The 21,965-nt window shown below is 46.1% G+C and overlaps 1 protein-coding gene across 1 annotated transcript in view; it reads left to right on the top strand.

Moving 5' to 3' along the window:
* Positions 1-21,965, top strand: part of LOC112231645 (teneurin-3-like) — a 408,088-nt gene that overhangs the window by 277,585 nt on the left and 108,538 nt on the right. Inside the window, 4 exon segments of the mRNA XM_042311766.1 lie at positions 8,040-8,159; positions 20,345-20,559; positions 21,379-21,490; positions 21,493-21,588. Of these exon segments, the coding sequence (XP_042167700.1) occupies positions 8,040-8,159; positions 20,345-20,559; positions 21,379-21,490; positions 21,493-21,588 (543 nt within the window).

Genomic DNA, 21,965 nt, shown 5'->3' with positions numbered 1-21,965 from the left:
TGGTTGTTTGAGAGTGTAAGGAACATGGCCGAGGGACGGGCGGTTGATAACAAATAAAGCAGACCAACACACACACGCACACACACACACACACACACGCACACACACACACACACACACACACACACACATACACATACACATACACATACACATACACATACACATACACACACACACACACGGGTACAGATAACCATATCTGTGTGTGAGTGTGTCTCTGCATGTGTGTGTGCCAACCCCCACCTGTCTCTCCCTCACACTCCAGCTATCCTTATCTCCCATTCAGTCTTCACTATCTTCACCTGGGGCCATGTAGACCCATCTGCTACAACACACAGCACACACACCCCACCAAAAACAGATACACACTCACACACCCCACCAAAAACAGATACACACACCCCACCAAAAACAGATACACACATACACCCCACCAAAAACAGATACACACACACACCCCACCAATAACAGATACACACATACACCCCACCAAAAACAGATACACACATACACCACCCCACCAAAAACAGATACACACACACACCCCACCAATAACAGATACACACATACACCCCACCAAAAACAGATACACACATACACCCCACCAAAAACAGATACACACACACACCCCACCAAAAAAGATACATACATACACCCCACCAAAAACAGATACACACACACACCCCACCAAAAACAGATACACACACACACCCCACCAAAAATAGATACATACATACACCCCACCAAAAACAGATACACACACACACACCCCACCAAAAACAGATACATACATACACCCCACCAAAAACACATACACACACACACCCCACCAAAAACAGATACACACACACACACCCCACCAAAAACAGATACACACACACCCCACCAAAAACAGGTACACACACACCCCAACAAAAACAGATACACACATATACCCCACCAAAAACAGGTACACACACACCCCAACAAAAACAGGTACACATACACCCCAACAAAAACAGGTACACACACACCCCACCAAAAACAGGTACACACACACCCCATCAAAAACAGGTACACACATACACCCCACCAAAAGCAGGTACACACACACCCCAACAAAAACAGGTACACACACACCCCAACAAAAACAGGTACACACACACCCCATCAAAAACAGGTACACACATACACCCCACCAAAAGCAGGTACACACACACCCCAACAAAAACAGGTATACACACACCCCAACAAAAACAGGTACACACACACCCCAACAAAAACAGGTACACACACACCCCAACAAAAACAGGTACACACACACCCAACAAAAACAGGTACACACACCCCCAACAAAAACAGGTACACACATACACCCCACCAAAAGCAGGTAACCCCCAACAAAAACAGGTACACACATACACCCCACCAAAAACAGGTACACACACACCCCAACAAAAACAGGTACACATACACCCCAACAAAAACAGGTACACACACACCCCACCAAAAACAGGTACACACACACCCCAACAAAAACAGATACACACATACACCCCACCAAAAACAGGTACACACACACCCCAACAAAAACAGGTACACATACACCCCAACAAAAACAGGTACACACACACACACACACCCCAACAAAAACAGGTACACACACACACACACCCCAACAAAAACAGGTACGCACACACCCCAACAAAAACAGGTACACACACACCCCAACAAAAACAGGTACACACACACCCCAACAAAAACAGGTACACACACCCCCAACAAAAACAGATACACACATACACCCCACCAAAAACAGGTACACACACACCCCAACAAAAACAGGTACACATACACCCCAACAAAAACAGGTACACACACACCCCACCAAAAACAGGTACACACACACCCCAACAAAAACAGATACACACATACACCCCACCAAAAACAGGTACACACACACCCCAACAAAAACAGGTACACATACACCCCAACAAAAACAGATACACACACACCCCACCAAAAACAGGTACACACACACCCCATCAAAACCAGGTACACACATACACCCCACCAAAAGCAGGTACACACACACCCCAACAAAAACAGGTACACATACACCCCAACAAAAACAGGTACACACACACCCCACCAAAAACAGGTACACACACCCCCATCAAAAACAGGTACACACATACACCCCACCAAAAGCAGGTACACACACACCCCAACAAAAACAGGTACACACACACCCCAACAAAAACAGGTACACACACACCCCATCAAAAACAGGTACACACATACACCCCACCAAAAGCAGGTACACACACACCCCAACAAAAACAGGTACACACACACCCCAACAAAAACAGGTACACACACACCCCAACAAAAACAGGTACACACACACCCCAACAAAAACAGGTACACACACCCCCAACAAAAACAGGTACACACATACACCCCACCAAAAGCAGGTACACCCCCAACAAAAACAGGTACACACACACCCCAACAAAAACAGGTACACATACACACACACACACACACACACACCAACAAAAACAGCCAACAAAAACAGGTACACACACACACACCCCAACAAAAACAGGTACACACACACCCCAACAAAAACAGGTACACACACACCCCATCAAAACAGGTACACACATACACCCCACCAAAAACAGGTACACACACACCCCAACAAAAACAGGTACACACATACACCCCAACAAAAACAGATACACACACACACCCCACCAAAAACAGGTACACACACCCCCATCAAAAACAGGTACACACATACACCCCACCAAAAACAGGTACACACACACCCCAACAAAAACAGGTACACACACACCCCAACAAAAACAGGTACACACACACCCCATCAAAAACAGGTACACACATACACCCCACCAAAAGCAGGTACACACACACCCCAACAAAAACAGGTACACACACACCCCAACAAAACAGGTACACACACACTCCAACAAAAACAGGTACACACACACCCCAACAAAAACAGGTACACACACACCCCAACAAAAACAGGTACACACATACACCCCACCAAAAACAGGTACACCCCCAACAAAAACAGGTACACACACACCCCAACAAAAACAGGTACACACACACACACACACACACACACACCAACAAAAACAGCCAACAAAAACAGGTACACACACACACACCCCAACAAAAACAGGTACACACACACCCCAACAAAAACAGGTACACACACACCCCAACAAAAACAGGTACACACACCCCAACAAAAACAGGTACACACACCCCCAACAAAAACAGATGCACACATACACCCCACCAAAACAGGTACACACACCCCAACAAAAACAGGTACACATACACCCCAACAAAAACAGGTACACACACACCCCACCAAAAACAGGTACACACACACCCCAACAAAAACAGATACACACATACACCCCACAAAAACACACACACCCCAACAAAAACAGGTACACATACACCCCAACAAAAACAGGTACACACACACCCCACCAAAAACAACACACCCCATCAAAAACAGGTACACACATACACCCCACCAAAAACAGGTACACACACACCCCAACAAAAACAGGTACACACACACCCCAACAAAAACAGGTACACACACACCCCAACAAAAACAGGTACACACACACCCCAACAAAAACAGGTACACACACCCCCAACAAAAACAGGTACACACATACACCCCACCAAAAGCAGGTACACCCCCCCCCCAACAAAACAGGTACACACACACCCCAACAAAAACAGGTACACACACACACACCCCAACAAAAACACACACACACACACCAACAAAAACAGGTACACACACACCCCAACAAAAACAGGTACACACACACCAACAAAAACAGGTACACACACACCCCAACAAAAACAGGTACACACACACCCCAACAAAAACAGGTACACACACCCCCAACAAAAACAGGTACACACACACACCCACCAAAAGCAGGTACACCCCCTCCCCCAACAAAAACAGGTACACACACACCCCAACAAAAACAGGTACACACACACACACACACACACCAACAAAAACAGGTACACACACACACCCCAACAAAAACAGGTACACACACACACCCCAACAAAAACAGGTACACACACACACACCCCAACAAAAACAGGTACACACACACCCCAACCAAAACACGTACACACACACCCCAACAAAAACAGGTACACACACACACCCCAACAAAAACAGGTACACACACACCCCAACAAAAACAGGTACACACACACACCAACAAAAACAGGTACACACACACCCCAACAAAAACAGGTACACACACACCCCAACAAAAACAGGTACACACACACCCCAACAAAAACAGGTACACACACACACCAACAAAAACAGGTACACACACACACCAACAAAAACAGGTACACACACACACCAACAAAAACAGGTACACACACACCCCAACAAAAACAGGTACACACACACCCCAACAAAAACAGGTACACACACACACCAACAAAAACAGGTACACACACCCCAACAAAAACAGGTACACACACACACCAACAAAAAAAAACAGGTACAAAAACACACCCCCAACAAAAACAGGTACACACACACCAACAAAAACAGGTACACACACACACCAACAAAAACAGGTGCACACACACACCAACAAAAACACACACACCAACAAAAACAGGTACACACACACACCAACAAAAACAGGTACACACACACACCAACAAAAACAGGTACACACACACATGCTTTTCTCAAGTGGGAAAAAAAACGGGCAAAATCTCAATGGGCTCTTCTCCCGGTGTAGCCGTGCGCACCGTTAACAAATCTCCCATCTCTCCAGAGTTTTGGGAAGAATTCTCCCGCCTGATTTCTCATTCATAGAATTCCGGTCCTGGAAATCATTCCGGAATCATCCGGGAAAACACTGACATCCCCATATTTCCCCTATTTTGGATGCATTAGACTGAAACCTTGGTTAGATGGATAGAAGAATCCAGAATGATATTACAACTGACATGCAACAGTAGACTTGTATTTCTGGGGGTGGATTTGCATCCATTTTGCACAGATTTTGTACAGATATGTGAACTATCATTAGTGAAGTAATGACATTCTGTATTACATTTGGAAAGCAAAGTGAATGAACGTGTAGACGGATGCCTAATGGTTGTCTTTCTAATGAAAGTGCTGCTAAATGAGAGCTCCACCAGCCTCGTGACTTCCTCTCAGTCTGAAAAGGTTGACCTTTTAACAAATATAAATGTTTTGAAGACTGCAATATCCATCCACGTCCACACCTGTCTCTCTTTGTCCGTCTGGTTCTCCAATGCTTCCCTTGCTCTCGATCTATCTCTATATGCCTTCTCTCTCCCCCTCTCTCGCTCTCAGAAGTCCAGAGACTGGTGTTTGATTCAAGCTCGAAGGGTTTTGATGCTGTTTTGGCGAACCTAGCTCAGAGATGGATATCTCAACATTGTTTAACGGTTGTCTCGTGGTTGTGTAAAGGTTGACTGAGGGCCTCCCAGCATGCTCCACTCTGGCAGCACTTGGTGTCGATCCGCCAACTTCTCTCCCATGACCCTCTGGTCCTGCCAACCGCAGGAGGCCCTCCCAGCACCACACCACTCTAATTTAATGAGAGAGAGAGAGAGAGAGAGAGAGAGAGAGAGAAGGCTTGGTTGAAACTGTGGGGGACTCTGGTCGAAAACACTCTGGCCTCCGGGCCCAATGCTAGAGGATTCCCTCAGCTTACCCTACACATTCTCCCTCTTCTCTCTACCTCTCTGCTTCCTCTCTCTCTCTGTCTCTCTCTCTCTCTACCTCTCTGCTTCCCCTCACTCTCTCTCTCTCTCTCTCTACCTCTGCTTCCCCTCACTCTCTCTACCTCTCTACCTCTCTGCTTCCCCTCTCTCTCTCTCTCTCTCTACCTCTCTACCTCTCTGCTTCCCCTCTCTCTCTCTCTCTCTCTCTCTACCTCTCTGCTTCCCCTCACTCTCTCTTCTCTCTACCTCTCTCTCTCTCTACCTCTCTACCTCTCTGCTTCCCCTCACTCTCTCTCTCTCTCTCTCTCTCTCTCTCTCTCTACCTCTCTGCTTCCCCTCTCTCTCTCTCTCTCTCTCTCTCTCTCTACCTCTCTGCTTCCCCTCTCTCTCTCTCTCTCTCTCTCTCTCTCTCTCTCTCTACCTCTCTGCTTCCCCTCACTCTCTCTACCTCTCTGCTTCCCCTCTCTCTCTCTCTCTCTCTCTACCTCTCTGCTTCCCCTCACTCTCTCTCTCTCTCTACCTCTCTGCTTCCCCTCACTCTCTACCTCTCTACCTCTCTGCTTCCCCTCACTCTCTCTCTCTCTCTCTCTCTCTCTACCTCTCTGCTTCCTCTCTCTCTCTCTCTCTCTCTCTCTACCTCTCGTCTTCCCCTCACTCTCTCTACCTCTCTACCTCTCGTCTTCCCCTCTCTCTCTACCTCTCTACCTCTCTGCTTCCCCTCACTCTCTCTCTCTGTCTCTCTCTCTACCTCTCGTCTTCCCCTCACACTCTCTACCTCTCTACCTCTCGTCTTCCCCTCACTCTCTCTACCTCTCTACCTCTCTACCTCTCGTCTTCCCCTCACTCTCTCTACCTCTCTACCTCTCGTCTTCCCCTCACTCTCTCTACCTCTCTCTCTCTCTCCACCATTTGACCTCTCTGTCCCTTACCCTCCTTCTCTCTCGCTTCCATTCCCTCCAGCTATAATGTCTAGATATCCTACAACCAGCTAACACACACACAAATACACACACTTATACAGAACACACATACTCCCCACCACACAGCCAGTATACACCAACATCCCCTACTTTTATAGTGATTTATAGGTGGTTGTGAGTGTGTGTTCAGGTACAAAACCACAGGGGTCTGTGTGCACTACTAAACTCCCCTCATTAGAGCTAGAGTGTGCAGCCAGGCAGGCTTATTACTCACACAGGACACACACACACTGGTGTGTGTGTGTGTGTGTGTGTGTGTGTGTGTGTGTGTGTGTGTGTGTGTGTGTGTGTGTGTGTGTGTGTGCGCGCGCATGCGTGTTGGTACTAAACAGTCATTCTCACCAGACTTACTACTGGTCCTCCAGTACTATCTGAGTCACAGTCCTCAGGCCTCCATCATGTCTGGCTCCTACTAAAGCCCTCGGCAGCCATGACAGCTCCAGACGGCGCTGAAACAGTGTTAAAAACTAGAAACTGGCTCATCTCGCGTGTCTCCTCACTTTTAGTGTGGCTTCTCGCAGAAGCACTCAGAGAGAGAGCGAAATGGAGAGGAGGGGGGAGAGAGAGGGAAGGAGAGAGAAAGGTGTGGGATGAATTATATCCAGCCAGAGGGCCGTCTTGATGTTAACGCTCTAAACTGTGTGGCTCCATCTCTCCAGCTCCCTCCTTCCATCTCTCCAGCTCCCTCCTTCCATCTCTCCAGCTCCCTCCCTCCATCTCTCCAGCTCCCTCCCTCCATCTCTCTCTCCTCTCAGGGCCTAGGTTAGCATATTGGATTTTTCAAACAACAATACCTGCTCTTATTTTGACAGATTCATATTTTGACAGATTATCTTTCTACAACTCCCAACTCACCTCCTACACCCACACACACAGGTTCAGAAATATACACACCCTGAAGGGTCCGGCCAATCCGAGAGCTTGTTAGAACCCAAACCATAATCGATGGAGGGATATTTCTCCTGTTGTCTTTTTATCTGATAGAGTTCGATGAGGCATCCTATCTCTGACTCGCTGCTAGGTAATCTGTCTTTATGGTGTGTGTGTGTGTGTGTGTGTGTGTGTGTGTGTGTGTGTGTGTGTGTGTGTGTGTGTGTGTGTGTGTGTGTGTGTGTGTGTGTGTGTGTGTGTGTGTGTGTGTGTGTGTGTGTGTGTGTGTGTTTGTGTGTGTGTGTGTGTGTGGGGGTGTGTGTGTGTGTGTGTGTTGTTGAGCCCTCGACCACTGAGAGTAACAAGTCTTTTCTCTCTCCCCCCCTATTGTAGCCATGCATCTGTTTGGTCTGAACTGGCAGATGCAGGAGACAGAGGGCTACACCTTTGAGAACGGTCAGGGGAAGTCAGACACCACACCCAACACCATCACCGCACTGTCTGCTGATAACGGTAAGGAGGCTAGAACACACACACACACCGACCGACTCATTGGGCCCTGTGTGCATAGTGGCCAGAGGCTTTAAGTCCCAGTATTAGAAGAGAGGGCAGTGATCTGACCACATAGTAACACAGTGTTTAACCACACTGGCAAGGTTATACTGTACCTCTCACACTTGACATAGTCATTTACAGAAGTTCTTATCCAGAGCAACTTACAGGAGCTATTAGGGTTAAGTGCCTTGCTCAAGAGCACAGTGACAGAGCTTTCAACTATTCTGCTTGGGGGTTTGAACTAGCAACTTTTTGTCTCTTTACCGACCCTATAGCTCTTTCTTTTTTTTATACCCCATTTTTTCTCCCCAATTTTGTGTTATCCAATTGGTAGTTACAGTCTTGTCTCATCAGGAGAGGCAAAGGTCGAGAGCCATGCGTCCTCCGAAACACAATCCAACCAAGCCGCACTGCTTCTTGACACAATGCCCGTTTAACCTGGAAGCCAGCCACACCAATGTGCAACACCATACACCTGGCGACCGTGTCAGCGTGCACTGCGCCCGGCCCGCCACAGGAGTCTCTAGTGCACGATGGGACAAGGACGTCCCTGCCGGCCAAACCCTCCCTTAACCTGGACGACGCTGGGCCAATGGTGCGCCGCTCCATGGGTCTCCCGGTCGCGACCGGCTGCGACAGAGCCTGGACTCGAACCCAACTCTAGTGACACAGTGCCTTAGACCACTGCACCACTCGGGAGGCCCTTATAGCTCTTTCTTTTAGTGCTGTTTTTGTGGTGGCTGTGTAGGTGAGCTTGTGTCTATGGAGAAACCCAAGGAGAATGCAGTGGGATAAACCCCCTCGCACATCTGCGTTAAGCCTGCTCTGATTTATTTACTAAACATTGCACTTAGCTTTCTCCTAGAGAAAGAGCCTCCTAAAGTGTGAATGTCCTCAGATTGCTTTGTGTAAAGATAGTGTTTTGAAGACTCTACCCACACACACACACACGCTCACACACACCCTGCCATCATTCATCCAGGCCCATTATCCAGAGGCATAGCCCAGCCACCAGCCAAATGGTGCGTGTATGTGTGTGTGTGCGCGTGTGTGAAGACTACCAGCCGGGTCACACTCCCACTGAACACCTCATAATGCAGTCACTCTATCAAACTCTATTTGCCACTGACCTCCAGACACACACTGTATCCTCATCGGACACACACTACAGCTCTAATAACACACACACACTTTTTGTATCTGTCTTACACAGCAATGTTTCTCTTTATCGATCCCTTTCTCACACCAACACACATACACCTTTGTAACACACACACACTCACACACACCTTTTCCATGTCCACCATCACTCTGAATCCCCTGTGGAGAGGAGAGGGGATGGTAGTACTGCAGGTATTTGAGGTAGTACAGACTCTGTGTTGGTCTCTGTAGGCTGAGGTGAGACAGAGTGGCTTTTTCTGGAAGTGGACTGACCTTACAAACTAAGTCTATGACTGGGCAGCAGAGAGCTGACTAGAGCAGGGTTTCTTAAACTATGGGTCGGGACCCAAAGTGGGACCTGGGCATGTGAGAAGTGGGGTCGCGAGTTATGAGAGTACATCTATAATCACACACTTTTTCTTCTTAATTTGGGTCGAGTGTAGGTTCAAATTAGCATAGTAGAGATGAAATAAATTCATGACACTGGGCCATCGTACTGCAGAGAGCTGAGGAGAGAATGGACTAGCATGAGCCCCAGTACTTCCACCACTGTCTCATCTCCCACTATGAGACAGGCTTAGAATGCGTCCCAAATGGCACTCTGTTCCCTATTTAGTGCACTACCTTTGACCTACCTTTAGTCCAAAGTAGTGCACTATATAGGGAGTAGGGTGCCATTTGAGATGCAGGTGATCTGCTTCTTGTGCCGGTGATTTGATGGGTGTCCGTGCGTCCCCGTGTGCTCCTGTTCCCTCCCGTGCTTGTGTCCCCGTACAGGGGAGGGTAGAGTCGTTCTCCTCCCCCTTCTAACCTTCGCTGACACAATTAGGTTGACACTTGTTCAGTTCTGCGAGCAGGCCGTCTCTCTCTCTTTTATTCTCTTTCTCTCTCCATCATGTCTCTTCCACTCACCATGTCTCTTCCACTCACCGTGTCTCTTCCACTCACCGTGTCTCTTCCACTCACCGTGTCTCTTCCACTCACCGTGTCTCTTCCACTCACCGTGTCTCTTCCACTCACCGTGTCTCTTCCACTCACCATGTCTCTTCCACTCACCATGTCTCTTCCACTCACCATGTCTCTTCCACTCACCATGTACCTCCAAACATCCCTCTCCTCTTCCCTTTATCCCATCTTCTTTATTTTTATGTGGTTGTTTGTTTGGTTACATAAACAGATATCAGACAGTACAAGGTAACAGTGACCGTCACCACCATTCAGACAACATTCAGACAGACAGATCTCTAACTGAGGTGAACTGAGAGTCTAAAAGCCACTGTGGAGGAGGAGGAGGAGGAAGAGGAGTGGTCATGCTAACATGATAGTATTTACATTAACGTGAGGAAGTAATGAACACTCTCAATCTAATGAGCTCTTCCAGCCCTCATCATAACCGACTAATTAACACAGCCATGCCACCACTCAGCACATCACTTCTAATCAATACAAAATCCCTCCCTCCTCCTTTCTCTCCTCCTTCAACTAACCTTGGCCTCCTATCTCTCTACCTCTTCCTCTCTCTCTGTGTGAGCCAGAGCCATCAACGGTCTGCAGTGACAGCCTATGGCTTTGTTCACTGATGTGAATGAATGGACTACCACAAATAGACATGTGCACAGACACACACACACACACACACACACAGTGTTAGAAAAGTAAAGTGCATCAAAACATACATGCACACATTGATAAATATACGCTGACTCTCCCTTCACACTCGTCTCAGTGAGTGTGAGTGTGTGTGTGTGTGTGTGTCTGTCAGTGATGCGCGGGTCAGCTGTTTGTTGACCCGCACCCACCAGCAATTGCTAATAACCCGTCTGCAACCGCCCGACTATGTGTGATAAATAGGAGGCCTGCACCCGACCCGCTAATATACAATATGTACTGAACACTTTTGTCCTTTTTGCCTCAGTGGATCGCCGTGAACTTTTTCTGCCCAAGTTCCCAATAACATTTGGCTATCGGAGTATATTTGGCACACGTACAGTTAGGCCGTAAAGCTTAGGTTTAAAATCATGAAAGAAAAACCTCAATGTATCATATAGATATGAATTGCACAAGAATTATCCTACATTTATGGAATTTTTTTATGGATCATTTTCTCTTTGTCCAACCCGCCCACCACCCACACACCCTTCATCCACAAAATACACTGCTCAAAAAAATAAAGGGAACACTAAAATAACACATCCTAGATCTGAATGAATGAAATATTCTTATTAAATACTTTTTTCTTTACATAGTTGAATTTGCTGACAACAAAATCACACAAAAATTATCAATGGAAATCAAATTTATCAACCCATGGAGGTCTGGATTTGGAGTCACACTCAAAATGAAAGTGGAAAACCACACTACAGGCTGATCCAACTTTGATGTAATGTCCTTAAAACAAGTCAAAATGAGGCTCAGTAGTGTGTGTGGCCTCCACGTGCCTGTATGACCTCTCTACAATGCCTGGGCATGCTCCTGATGAGGTGGCGGATGGTCTCCTGAGGGATCTCCTCCCAGACCTGGACTAAAGCATCCGCCAACTCCTGGACAGTCTGTGGTGCTTCAGGTCTGGGGAACGGGCGGGCTAGTCCATAGCATCAATGCCTTCCTCTTGCAGGAACTGCTGACACACTCCAGCCACATGAGGTCTAGCATTGTCTTGCATTAGGAGGAACCCAGGGCCAACCGCACCAGCATATGGTCTCACAAGGGGTCTGAGGATCTCATCTCGGTACCTAATGGCAGTCAGGCTACCTCTGGCGAGCACATAGAGGGCTGTGTGGCCCCCCAAAGAAATGCCACCCCACACCATGACTGACCCACCGCCAAACCGGTCATGCTGGAGGATGTTGCAGGCAGCAGAACGTTCTCTACGGCGTCTCCAGACTCTGTCACGTCTGTCACATGTGCTCAGTGTGAACCTGCTTTCATCTGTGAAGAGCACAGGGCGCCAGTGGCGAATTTACCAATCTTGGTGTTCTCTGGCAAATGCCAAACGTTGAAAGCACAACCCCCACCTGTGGACGTCGGGCCTTCATACCACCCTCATGGAGTCTGTTTCTGACCGTTTGAGCAGACACATGCACATTTGTGGCCTGCTGGAGGTCATTTTGCAGTGCTCTGGCAGTGCTCCTCCTGCTCCTCCTTGCACAAAGGCAGAGGTAGCGATCCTGCTGCTGGGTTGTTGCCCTTCTACGGCCTCCTACACGTCTCCTGATGCACTGGCCTGTCTCCTGGTAGCGCCTCCATGCTCTGGACACTACGCTGACAGACACAGCAAACCTTCTTGCCACAGCTTGCATTGATGTGCCATCCTGGATGAGCTGCACTACCTGAGCCACTTGTGTGGGTTGTAGACTCCGTCTCATGCTACCACTAGAGTGAAAGCACCGCCAGCATTCAAAAGTGACCAAAGTATCAGCCAGGAAGTATAGGAACTGAGAAGTGGTCTGTGGTCACCACCTGCAGAACCACTCCTTTATTGGGGGTGTCTTGCTAATTGCCTATAATTTCCACCTGTTGTCTATTCCATTTGCACAACAGCATGTGAAATTTTTTGTCAATCAGTGTTGCTTCCTAAGTGGACAGTTTGATTTCACAGAAGTGTGATTGACTTGGAGTTACATTGTGTTGTTTAAGTGTTCCCTTTATTTTTTTGAGCAGTGTATTTCATGAACCTAAACCCACCCTTCATCCATACAATATTTCATGACCCTAAACCCACCCGCCCCGCAGACACAGGTGTAGGATCTTAGTTTGATCACCCTGTTGCAGCAGAAAATTCAAACTTTACAAATAATTCAAAAACTTGTAGTGTGTCTGAGGTTTAAAAAGGTTTAAAAATGTCCACTTTGAAATTTCAGACTTGATTTTCCCTTACGAAAAATATATCAACCCCTAAAAAAATGTCACATAATAATTCACATTTTCTGTTGCTGCAGCATTAATTTCCTGCTGTAGCAAACTGGCTCAAATTACATCTGTATAATCGCGGGGACTGCGGGTTATGAGTCAACCCATGTGTGTGTGTGTGGTGTGTGTGTGTGTGTGTGTGTGTGTGTGTGTGTGTGTGTGTGTGTGTGTGTGTGTGTGTGTGTGTGCGCGTGCGTGCGTGTGCGTGCGTGCGTGCGTGTCCAGTACCTATCTTTGGACTGCATGTTGTTGTTCACCTCTGTGATTGGCAGGTAACCTAAAAGCACTCTCTCTATAAGAGAGTCTACCCAGGGGGAGGAAGAGTAGGAGAGCAATCGCCTTCGTGCACTCACTCACTCACTCACTCTCACCGATGATTGGAAGTGTTGGATTGAGGTGCACTGGGCGAGAGGAAAGGGCTTTGTTGACAGGTCCAGGTGGAGTGAAACAGCAAAGTGTAGAAGACAGTGTAGTAAAGCTAGAAGACAGTGTATTAAATCTAGAAGACAGTGTATTAAATCTAGAAGACAGTGTAGTACAGCTAGAAGACAGTGTATTACATCTAGAAGACAGTGTATTAAAGCTAGAAGACAGTGTAGTACAGCTAGAAGACAGTGTAGTACAGCTAGAAGACAGTGTAGTACAGCTAGAAGACAGTGTAGTACAGCTAGAAGACAGTGTCGTAAAGCTAGAAGACAGTGTAGTACAGCTAGAAGACAGTGTAGTACAGCTAGAAGACAGTGTAGTACAGCTAGAAGACAGTGTATTAAATCTAGAAGACAGTGTATTAAATCTAGAAGACAGTGTAGTTCAGCTAGAAGACAGTGTAGTACAGCTATAAGCCAGTGTATTAAATCTAGAAGACAGTGTATTAAAGCTAGAAGACAGTGTATTAAATCTAGAAGACAGTATATTAAAGCTAGAAGACAGTGTATTAAAGCTAGAAGACAGTGTAGTAAAGCTAGAAGACAGTGTATTAAATCTAGAAGACAGTATATTAAAGCTAGAAGACAGTGTATTAAAGCTAGAAGACAGTGTAGTACAGCTAGAAGACAGTGTAGTACAGCTAGAAGACTGTAGCTAAAATTTCAGAACTAGAACGAAATACTCGTATTACATTCACACAATCTTATACATTCATGATGCACACACACACACACACACACACACACACATTTATAGAACTGTGGATAATGTATGGTTTGCCTTATAATTTTAGGAAGACCTTAGCTGTGTTCGAATACCCATACTAACATACTGTATACTACATACTTAATGAGTATATACAACATACTATATACTATTAGTTCACTTTAGTACTGTATACTGTAAAGGAACATTATGCTTTCAGTTGAGCGTATTAGCGATTCGCCTGTCTACCGGAAGTTGATGCTGTTGCTCTTGCTAGCTAGTTAGCGTAACAAATTACTAGTTAGACATTTTACGACTTTGGGTGTGTTCTTAAATTCAATGTGGAGTGCCAGAGTGCACTCGTAAATTCAGAGCGTTGTCAGATTGTCCGTTTGTAAATTCAGAGCGTGGTCAGATTGTCCGTTTGTAAATTCAGAGCGTTGTCAGATTGTCCGTTAGTAAATTCAGAGCGTTTGGCTCTCGGTGCGCGCACTGGACACTTGGACTGAGGAGTAGGTTTGATTTGAGCGCTCTGACCTTTCAACGGCTGACAAGCACCCAAGGTAACGTTGGATAGCTTGCTAGCTACTTCCAGACACAAATGAGACCACTTTGACCATTTTACTCGCCCTAGCAGAGCTGGTTAGGCAGTTTTCATGTTATCCAGAGCGTTGGTGACTGTTTACGTTTTTTTGCCGATGTTAACTGACATCGGGCATATTCAATGGGTGTTGAGCGCTCGTAAAGCGCTCGTAAAGCGCTCGTAAAGCGCTCGTAAAGCGCTCGTAAAGCGCTCGTAAATTCGTCATTCTGTACTCTGGTACACTCAGACAATAGCCAGAGCGAATTTAGGAAAGCACCCGAATGTCCATTGAGAACGCACACCGACTATACTATACCATTTAGCTGAGCTAAGAATGATGGGAATAATCTAGTCAATAGACGTTTGGTAGTTAGACAGCCAACTAACGTTAGGTAGCTAGCTAACACACTGGTACATACTGCTGTAATGATATGCTGTGTGGTTCCTAAATACAGCGTAGCTAACAAATTGTCAGCCAACATAACGTGGAAGGTAAGTTATTTGAAAAGTCCTTACTTCATTACATTGCTCAACATTTTCTTAACATTTGTCATAATTAGTTAAAACCATGAATTTGTATCCGCTCTCGTCGGACTTCTGCTGCATATTTTCCTCTATTTTCTTAAAATCTGAAAACAAAGTGAAGACATTCCCATTTCCTAAGGAATTGCAGTATAGGCCCGGAAGTACGGAAATCGTGTCCTATGCGTGTATACTTCGTATTTTGGCGAATTTAGTACGACATCCGGGAACTTTCAGCATACTAACTATATCCATACTATGACCAATAAGCATACTATTTACTCAATCACGTCACAAATAGTGTGGTTAATATGAGTATTCGAACACAGCTCTTGTCTTCCACCATGACATCATGTTCAATCTGATCTGTGTATGTAATCTGATCTGTGTATGTAATCTGATCTGTGTATGTCATCTGATCTGTGTATGTCATCTGATCTGTGTATGTCATCTGATCTGTGTATGTCATCTGATCTGTGTATGTAATCTGATCTGTGTATGTCATCTGATCTGTGTATGTCATCTGATCTGTGTATGTAATCTGATCTGTGTATGTCATCTGATCTGTGTAGTTCATCTGATCTGTGTATGTCATCTGATCTGTGTATGTCATCTGATCTGTGTATGTAATCTGATCTGTGTATGTAATCTGATCTGTGTATGTCATCTGATCTGTGTATGTCATCTGATCTGTGTATGTCATCTGATCTGTGTATGTAATCTGATCTGTGTATGTCATCTGATCTGTGTATGTAATCTGATCTGTGTATGTCATCTGATCTGTGTATGTCATCTGATCTGTGTATGTAATCTGATCTGTGTATGTAATCTGATCTGTGTATGTCATCTGATCTGTGTATGTCATCTGATCTGTGTATGTCATCTGATCTGTGTATGTCATCTGATATGTGTATGTAATCTGATCTGTGTATGTAATCTGATCTGTGTATGTCATCTGATCTGTGTAGTTCATCTGATCTGTGTATGTCATCTGATCTGTGTAGTTCATCTGATCTGTGTATGTCATCTGATCTGTGTATGTCATCTGATCTGTGTAGTTCATCTGATCTGTGTATGTGAACTGATCAGTGTATGTATAGCTGTCAGAGCTGGTGGTGTCTAGCCTGAGCTAAAGCTGCAGCATTATTATCACACAGTAGTAATGGCATAGGGCCAACCACACACACACACACATACTGTACGCACACACACACCATTGTCTCTTTCTCCTTGTTCATCCTTGTCCTTGTTGATGCACCACATGATCAAGAGAAAGGCTTTCTCTACTTCTGTGTTGGTCTAGTTCTATCAGTGATGTTCCAACAATTAAGAGCCGTTAATACAGATTACTGTTTGATTACTAGCATTACTCCCGACAACACTCAGTACATTGGCCACACTGTTGAGCCATAGTGCATTATAACAGAGAGAGAGCCAGGTGCTCTAAGAAAGCAGTTTTTTCCCGAAGTGGTTGATTGAATATGCATCTACTGTTGCACACAAGAAATGTTATGTTGACGGATAGTTTGTTTTTCTAAAGACTTAAGTGAATCATGTTTTTCAAGTGGTTGTCCGTGTGTGTTTGTGGGGCTTAGTGTGATGATAAATAGATGCTCATCTTTTTCTCATGTAGGGTGGACTGTACAGTTCAATACACAGCATGATATTGATTGTGTTACTATTCAAACACATCTCATCTTTACTGCTTGAGGGCAGCAGCATCTCATACATACCGTAGAACTTTGCCATTTAATTTAAAGTTTTACCGTATGAGGTCCTTTTTTTTACCCACACAGAGAGAGAGAGAGGAAGGGGAAAGATAGCTCACAGAGAGAGAGAGAGGAAGGGGAAAGATAGCTCACAGAGAGAGAGAGGAAGGGGAAAGATAGCTCACAGAGAGAGAGAGAGGAAGGGGAAAGATAGCTCACAGAGAGAGAGAGGAAGGGGAAAGATAGCTCACAGAGAGAGATAGAGGAAGGGGAAAGATAGCTCACAGAGAGAGAGAGGAAGGGGAAAGATAGCTCACAGAGAGAGAGAGGAAGGGGAAAGATAGCTCACAGGGAAAGAGAGAGAGGAAGGGGAAAGATAGCTCACAGAGAGAGAGAGGAAGGGGAAAGATAGCTCACAGAGAGAGAGAGAGAGGAAGGGGAAAGATAGCTCACAGAGAGAGAGAGGAAGGGGAAAGAGAGGAAGGGGAAAGATAGCTCACAGACAGAGAGAGGAAGGGGAAAGATAGCTCACAGAGAGAGAGAGAGAGGAAGGGGAAAGATAGCGACAGAGAGAGAGAGGAAGGGGAAAGATAGCTCACAGAGAGAGAGGAAGGGGAAAGATAGCTCACAGAGAGAGAGAGGAAGGGGAAAGATAGCTCACAGAGAGAGAGAGGAAGGGGAAAGATAGCTCACAGAGAGAGAGAGGAAGGGGAAAGATAGCTCACAGAGAGAGAGAGGAAGGGGAAAGATAGCGACAGAGAGAGAGAGGAAGGGGAAAGATAGCTCACAGAGAGAGAGAGGAAGGGGAAAGATAGCTCACAGACAGAGAGAGGAAGGGGAAAGATAGCTCACAGAGAGAGAGAGGAAGGGGAAAGATAGCTCACAGAGAGAGAGAGAGAGAGAGGAAGGGGAAAGATAGCGACAGAGAGAGAGAGGAAGGGGAAAGATAGCTCACAGAGAGAGAGAGGAAGGGGAAAGATAGCTCACAGAGAGAGAGAGGAAGGGGAAAGATAGCTCACAGAGAGAGAGGAAGGGGAAAGATAGCGACAGAGAGAGAGCTAGAGATAGGGACCAGTGTTTCACTAGCAAGCAGCATTTTGTGTCTAATTGCTTCTTCGGACAGTGGAAATGGCCCTTTGTAAGCATGTACTGCATCACACATTCTCTCTCTCTGGCGTTATGAATCTCACAGGTCCCCTGAACCACTCACACATACACCACAGGTCCCCTGAACCACTCACACATACACCACAGGTCCCCTGAACCACTTCTGCAATAATGAATGGATTATTAACAACAGCTGCTGTCCATTAGTAACCGTAGCAGACCAGTCGATTCCCCCGTGACCGCCATGATTCCCTTCGGAGGTAGCCTATAGCTCTCTCTCACAAACAAACACACACACTGTGTTACTGTGTGGATGATAATGTGTCCAACTCATGCTTATGTCTTTGTAGGGGTGTTGTGTGTATGGTGATGGGTTATGTCTAGATGAGTTGTATTTCCCAAAATAATAGTCCTCTCGGATCCTTATGGGATGAGATATAATATTACTGGGAATTACTGGTAAAAGTGTGTGACCGTGAGTCGGGGTTCGTTAATGTGGTGGTGACAAATACTGAAATGGGGTGTCTGGACTATAGAAATTAAATAACTAGAACATTTACCATTGACTTATATTTCTAACATTAGCAGGTGTTTGGCACTAGTGTGTTACAGTAGCTACATTACAACGACCATAACACAGTACAAACAGACCTGAGACCAGGCTACTGTTCTGCCTACTGCCTCATTACAACGACCATAGCACAGTACAAACAGACCTTAGACCAGGCTACTGTTCTGCCTACTGCCTCATTACAATGACCTTAACACAGTACAAACAGACCTTAGACCAGGCTACTGTTCTGCCTACTGCCTCATTACAACGACCATAACACAGTACAATCAGACCTTAGACCAGGCTGCTGTTCTGCCTACTGCCTCATTACAACGACCATAACACAGTACAATCAGACCTTAGACCAGGCTACTGTTCTGCCTACTGCCTCATTACAACAACCATGACACAGTACAATCAGACCTAGACCAGGCTACTGTTCTGCCTACTGCCTCATTACAACGACCATAACACAGTACAAACAGACCTGAGACCAGGCTACTGTTCTGCATTACTCTAGCAGCCTAGTGCCTCATTACAACATTACTGTTGCAGTCTAGTGCCTCATTACAACATTACTGTTGCAGTCTAGTGCCTCATTACAACATTACTGTAGCAGCCTAGTGCCACATTACAACATTACTGTTGCAGTCTAGTGCCTCATTACAACATTACTGTAACAGCCTAGTGCCTCATTACAACATTACTGTAGCAGCCTAGTGCCACATTACAACATTACTGTTGCAGTCTAGTGCCACATTACAACATTACTGTTGCAGTCTAGTGCCTCATTACAACATTACTGTAACAGCCTAGTGCCACATTACAACATTACTGTTGCAGTCTAGTGCCTCATTACAACATTACTGTTGCAGTCTAGTGCCTCATTACAACATTACTGTAGCAGCCTAGTGCCTCATTACAACATTACTGTTGCAGTCTAGTGCCTCATTACAACATTACTGTAGCAGCCTAGTGCCTCATTACAACATTACTGTAGCAGCCTAGTGCCACATTACAACATTACTGTAGCAGCCTAGTGCCTCATTACAACATTACTGTTGCAGTCTAGTGCCTCATTACAACATTACTGTAGCAGCCTAGTGCCTCATTACAACATTACTGTTGCAGTCTAGTGCCTCATTACAACATTACTCTAGCAGCCTAGTGCCACATTACAACATTACTCTAGCAGCTTGGTGCCTCATTACGAGGACGTTATGAGGATTACCATCTTAATCTGATGGCTGAATGCAGGCTTCCGCTAACAATCTAAATGGCTGTATTCAAATGCATAGTGATGATGCCTTCCTCCATTCACTTTCATCATTACAAGTGCATACTACTTCATCATGTTGTCCTGAACTGGAACCATATTTCTGTCATTCAGCATGCTAATTTAATCCCTCTTTTCTCCCCCCTCCCTTTCTCTTCTCCCTCCCCTCCCCCCCTCTCTCCCTCTATCTAGGTAAACTAGGGGTGTTCCTCCAGGAGAACAACACCATAGACACGGGGGAGGTGGACGTGGGGCGCAGGGCCGTTCAGGAAGTCCCACCAGGGATCTTCTGGCGCTCCCAGCTCTACATTGACCAGCCCCAGTTCCTCAAGTTCAACATCTCAGTGCAGAGGGATGCGTTGGTGGGGGTCTACGGCAGGAAGGGCCTGCCCCCCTCGCATACACAGGTAGGAAGGGATCCAATGTCCCTCCCCTCCAATGAGCTTTGAGAGGGAGGCAACACATTGAGGAATCAAGCATGGGAGGCATCAAGGATTTGAAGGCTAGTTAAGTTTTCAGACACGGCCAATGTATCATCTTTAACAATGGCAGACGTATTCCTCAAGGGCACGGCAGAGACACTCCATGAAGCCTCTAAATGAAGCACACACACACACACACACACACACACACACACAATCCAAAAGAAGGGGCTAAAGCCTAATAGTGGTAATTGGCAACAAAGTTCTTCACAACGCGTCGATACCCCAGAGTGGAGCGAGAGCGTTAGCAGGCGCCGTGGCATTATTTGCTCTGTGTGGTAATCAATATGTTTCTTTAAGACGTTGGAGAAGACATAATGAGGGGATATTGACTGACATGTTGGATGAAGGCTGAGGAAAAGACAGGGAATTAAGTAGTGGTAATTTTTCAGGTTTGGTCTCTGTGGATGGTGTGTGTGTCCATGTCAGGAATGAATATTTTTCTCCTTTTGGGGAGAAAAGCATTCTTTCCACGAAGGACTCATTAGCAGAGATGGGGAAAATGTTAATAGAATCAATGTTTATGGCCACTGTGAGATATAAAACATTTATGGCCAGAAATTAAAGGAAAAATGTTCCAAGTCATCCGAGGCCAAACGTTAGTTCAAGCGTTAGTGTTGAAGGACTAGAAACAGATGAAATGGAGTCTCATATTGTGTGTGTGTGTGTGTGTGTGTGTGTGTGTGTGTGTGTGTGTGTGTGTGTGTGTGTGTGTGTGTGTGTGTGTGTGTGTGTGTTGTCCAGTATGACTTTGTGGAGCTGCTGGATGGCAGTCGCCTGATCACCAAGGAGAAGCGCGGGCTGGTGGAGGTGGAGGGCGTGTCAAGGCGGGCGCGCTCGGTGAGCGTGCACGAGCGGGCTTCATCCAGTACCTGGACTCTGGCATCTGGCACATGGCCTTCTACAACGACGGGAAGAACTCAGAACAGGTCTCCTACAACACCATCGTCATAGGTCAGTGTGTGTGTGTGTGTGTGTGTGTGTGTGTCTCCAGCGTGCGTCAGCTCTGCGTAATGGGTGGCCTCTCAGTAAGTGGCTGGAGAGTTGAGGCCTTACATCAAAGCACAGCACACGCTCCTTAGTGTCCTGTTCTCTCTCCCTCATTCTCTCTATCTATTTCTCCCTGTCTCTCTTCCTCCCTCTTTTTCTCTCTCTATCTATCTATCCCTCTCTCTCTCTCTCTCTCTCTCTCTCTCTCTCTCTTTCTTTCTCTCTCTCTATCTATTTCTCCCTGTCTCTCTTCCTCCCTCTTTCTCTCTCTCTATATCTCCCCTCTCTCTCTCTCTCCCTCTTTCTCTCTCTCTATCTATTTCTCCCTCTATCTATCTCTC

The sequence above is a fragment of the Oncorhynchus tshawytscha genome, linkage group LG34 (assembly GCF_018296145.1).
Source record: "Oncorhynchus tshawytscha isolate Ot180627B linkage group LG34, Otsh_v2.0, whole genome shotgun sequence".
Classification (NCBI taxonomy): domain Eukaryota; kingdom Metazoa; phylum Chordata; class Actinopteri; order Salmoniformes; family Salmonidae; genus Oncorhynchus; species Oncorhynchus tshawytscha.
Note: the sequence above shows the minus strand (reverse complement) of the source record. Positions and strands in the feature narration are given on the sequence as shown.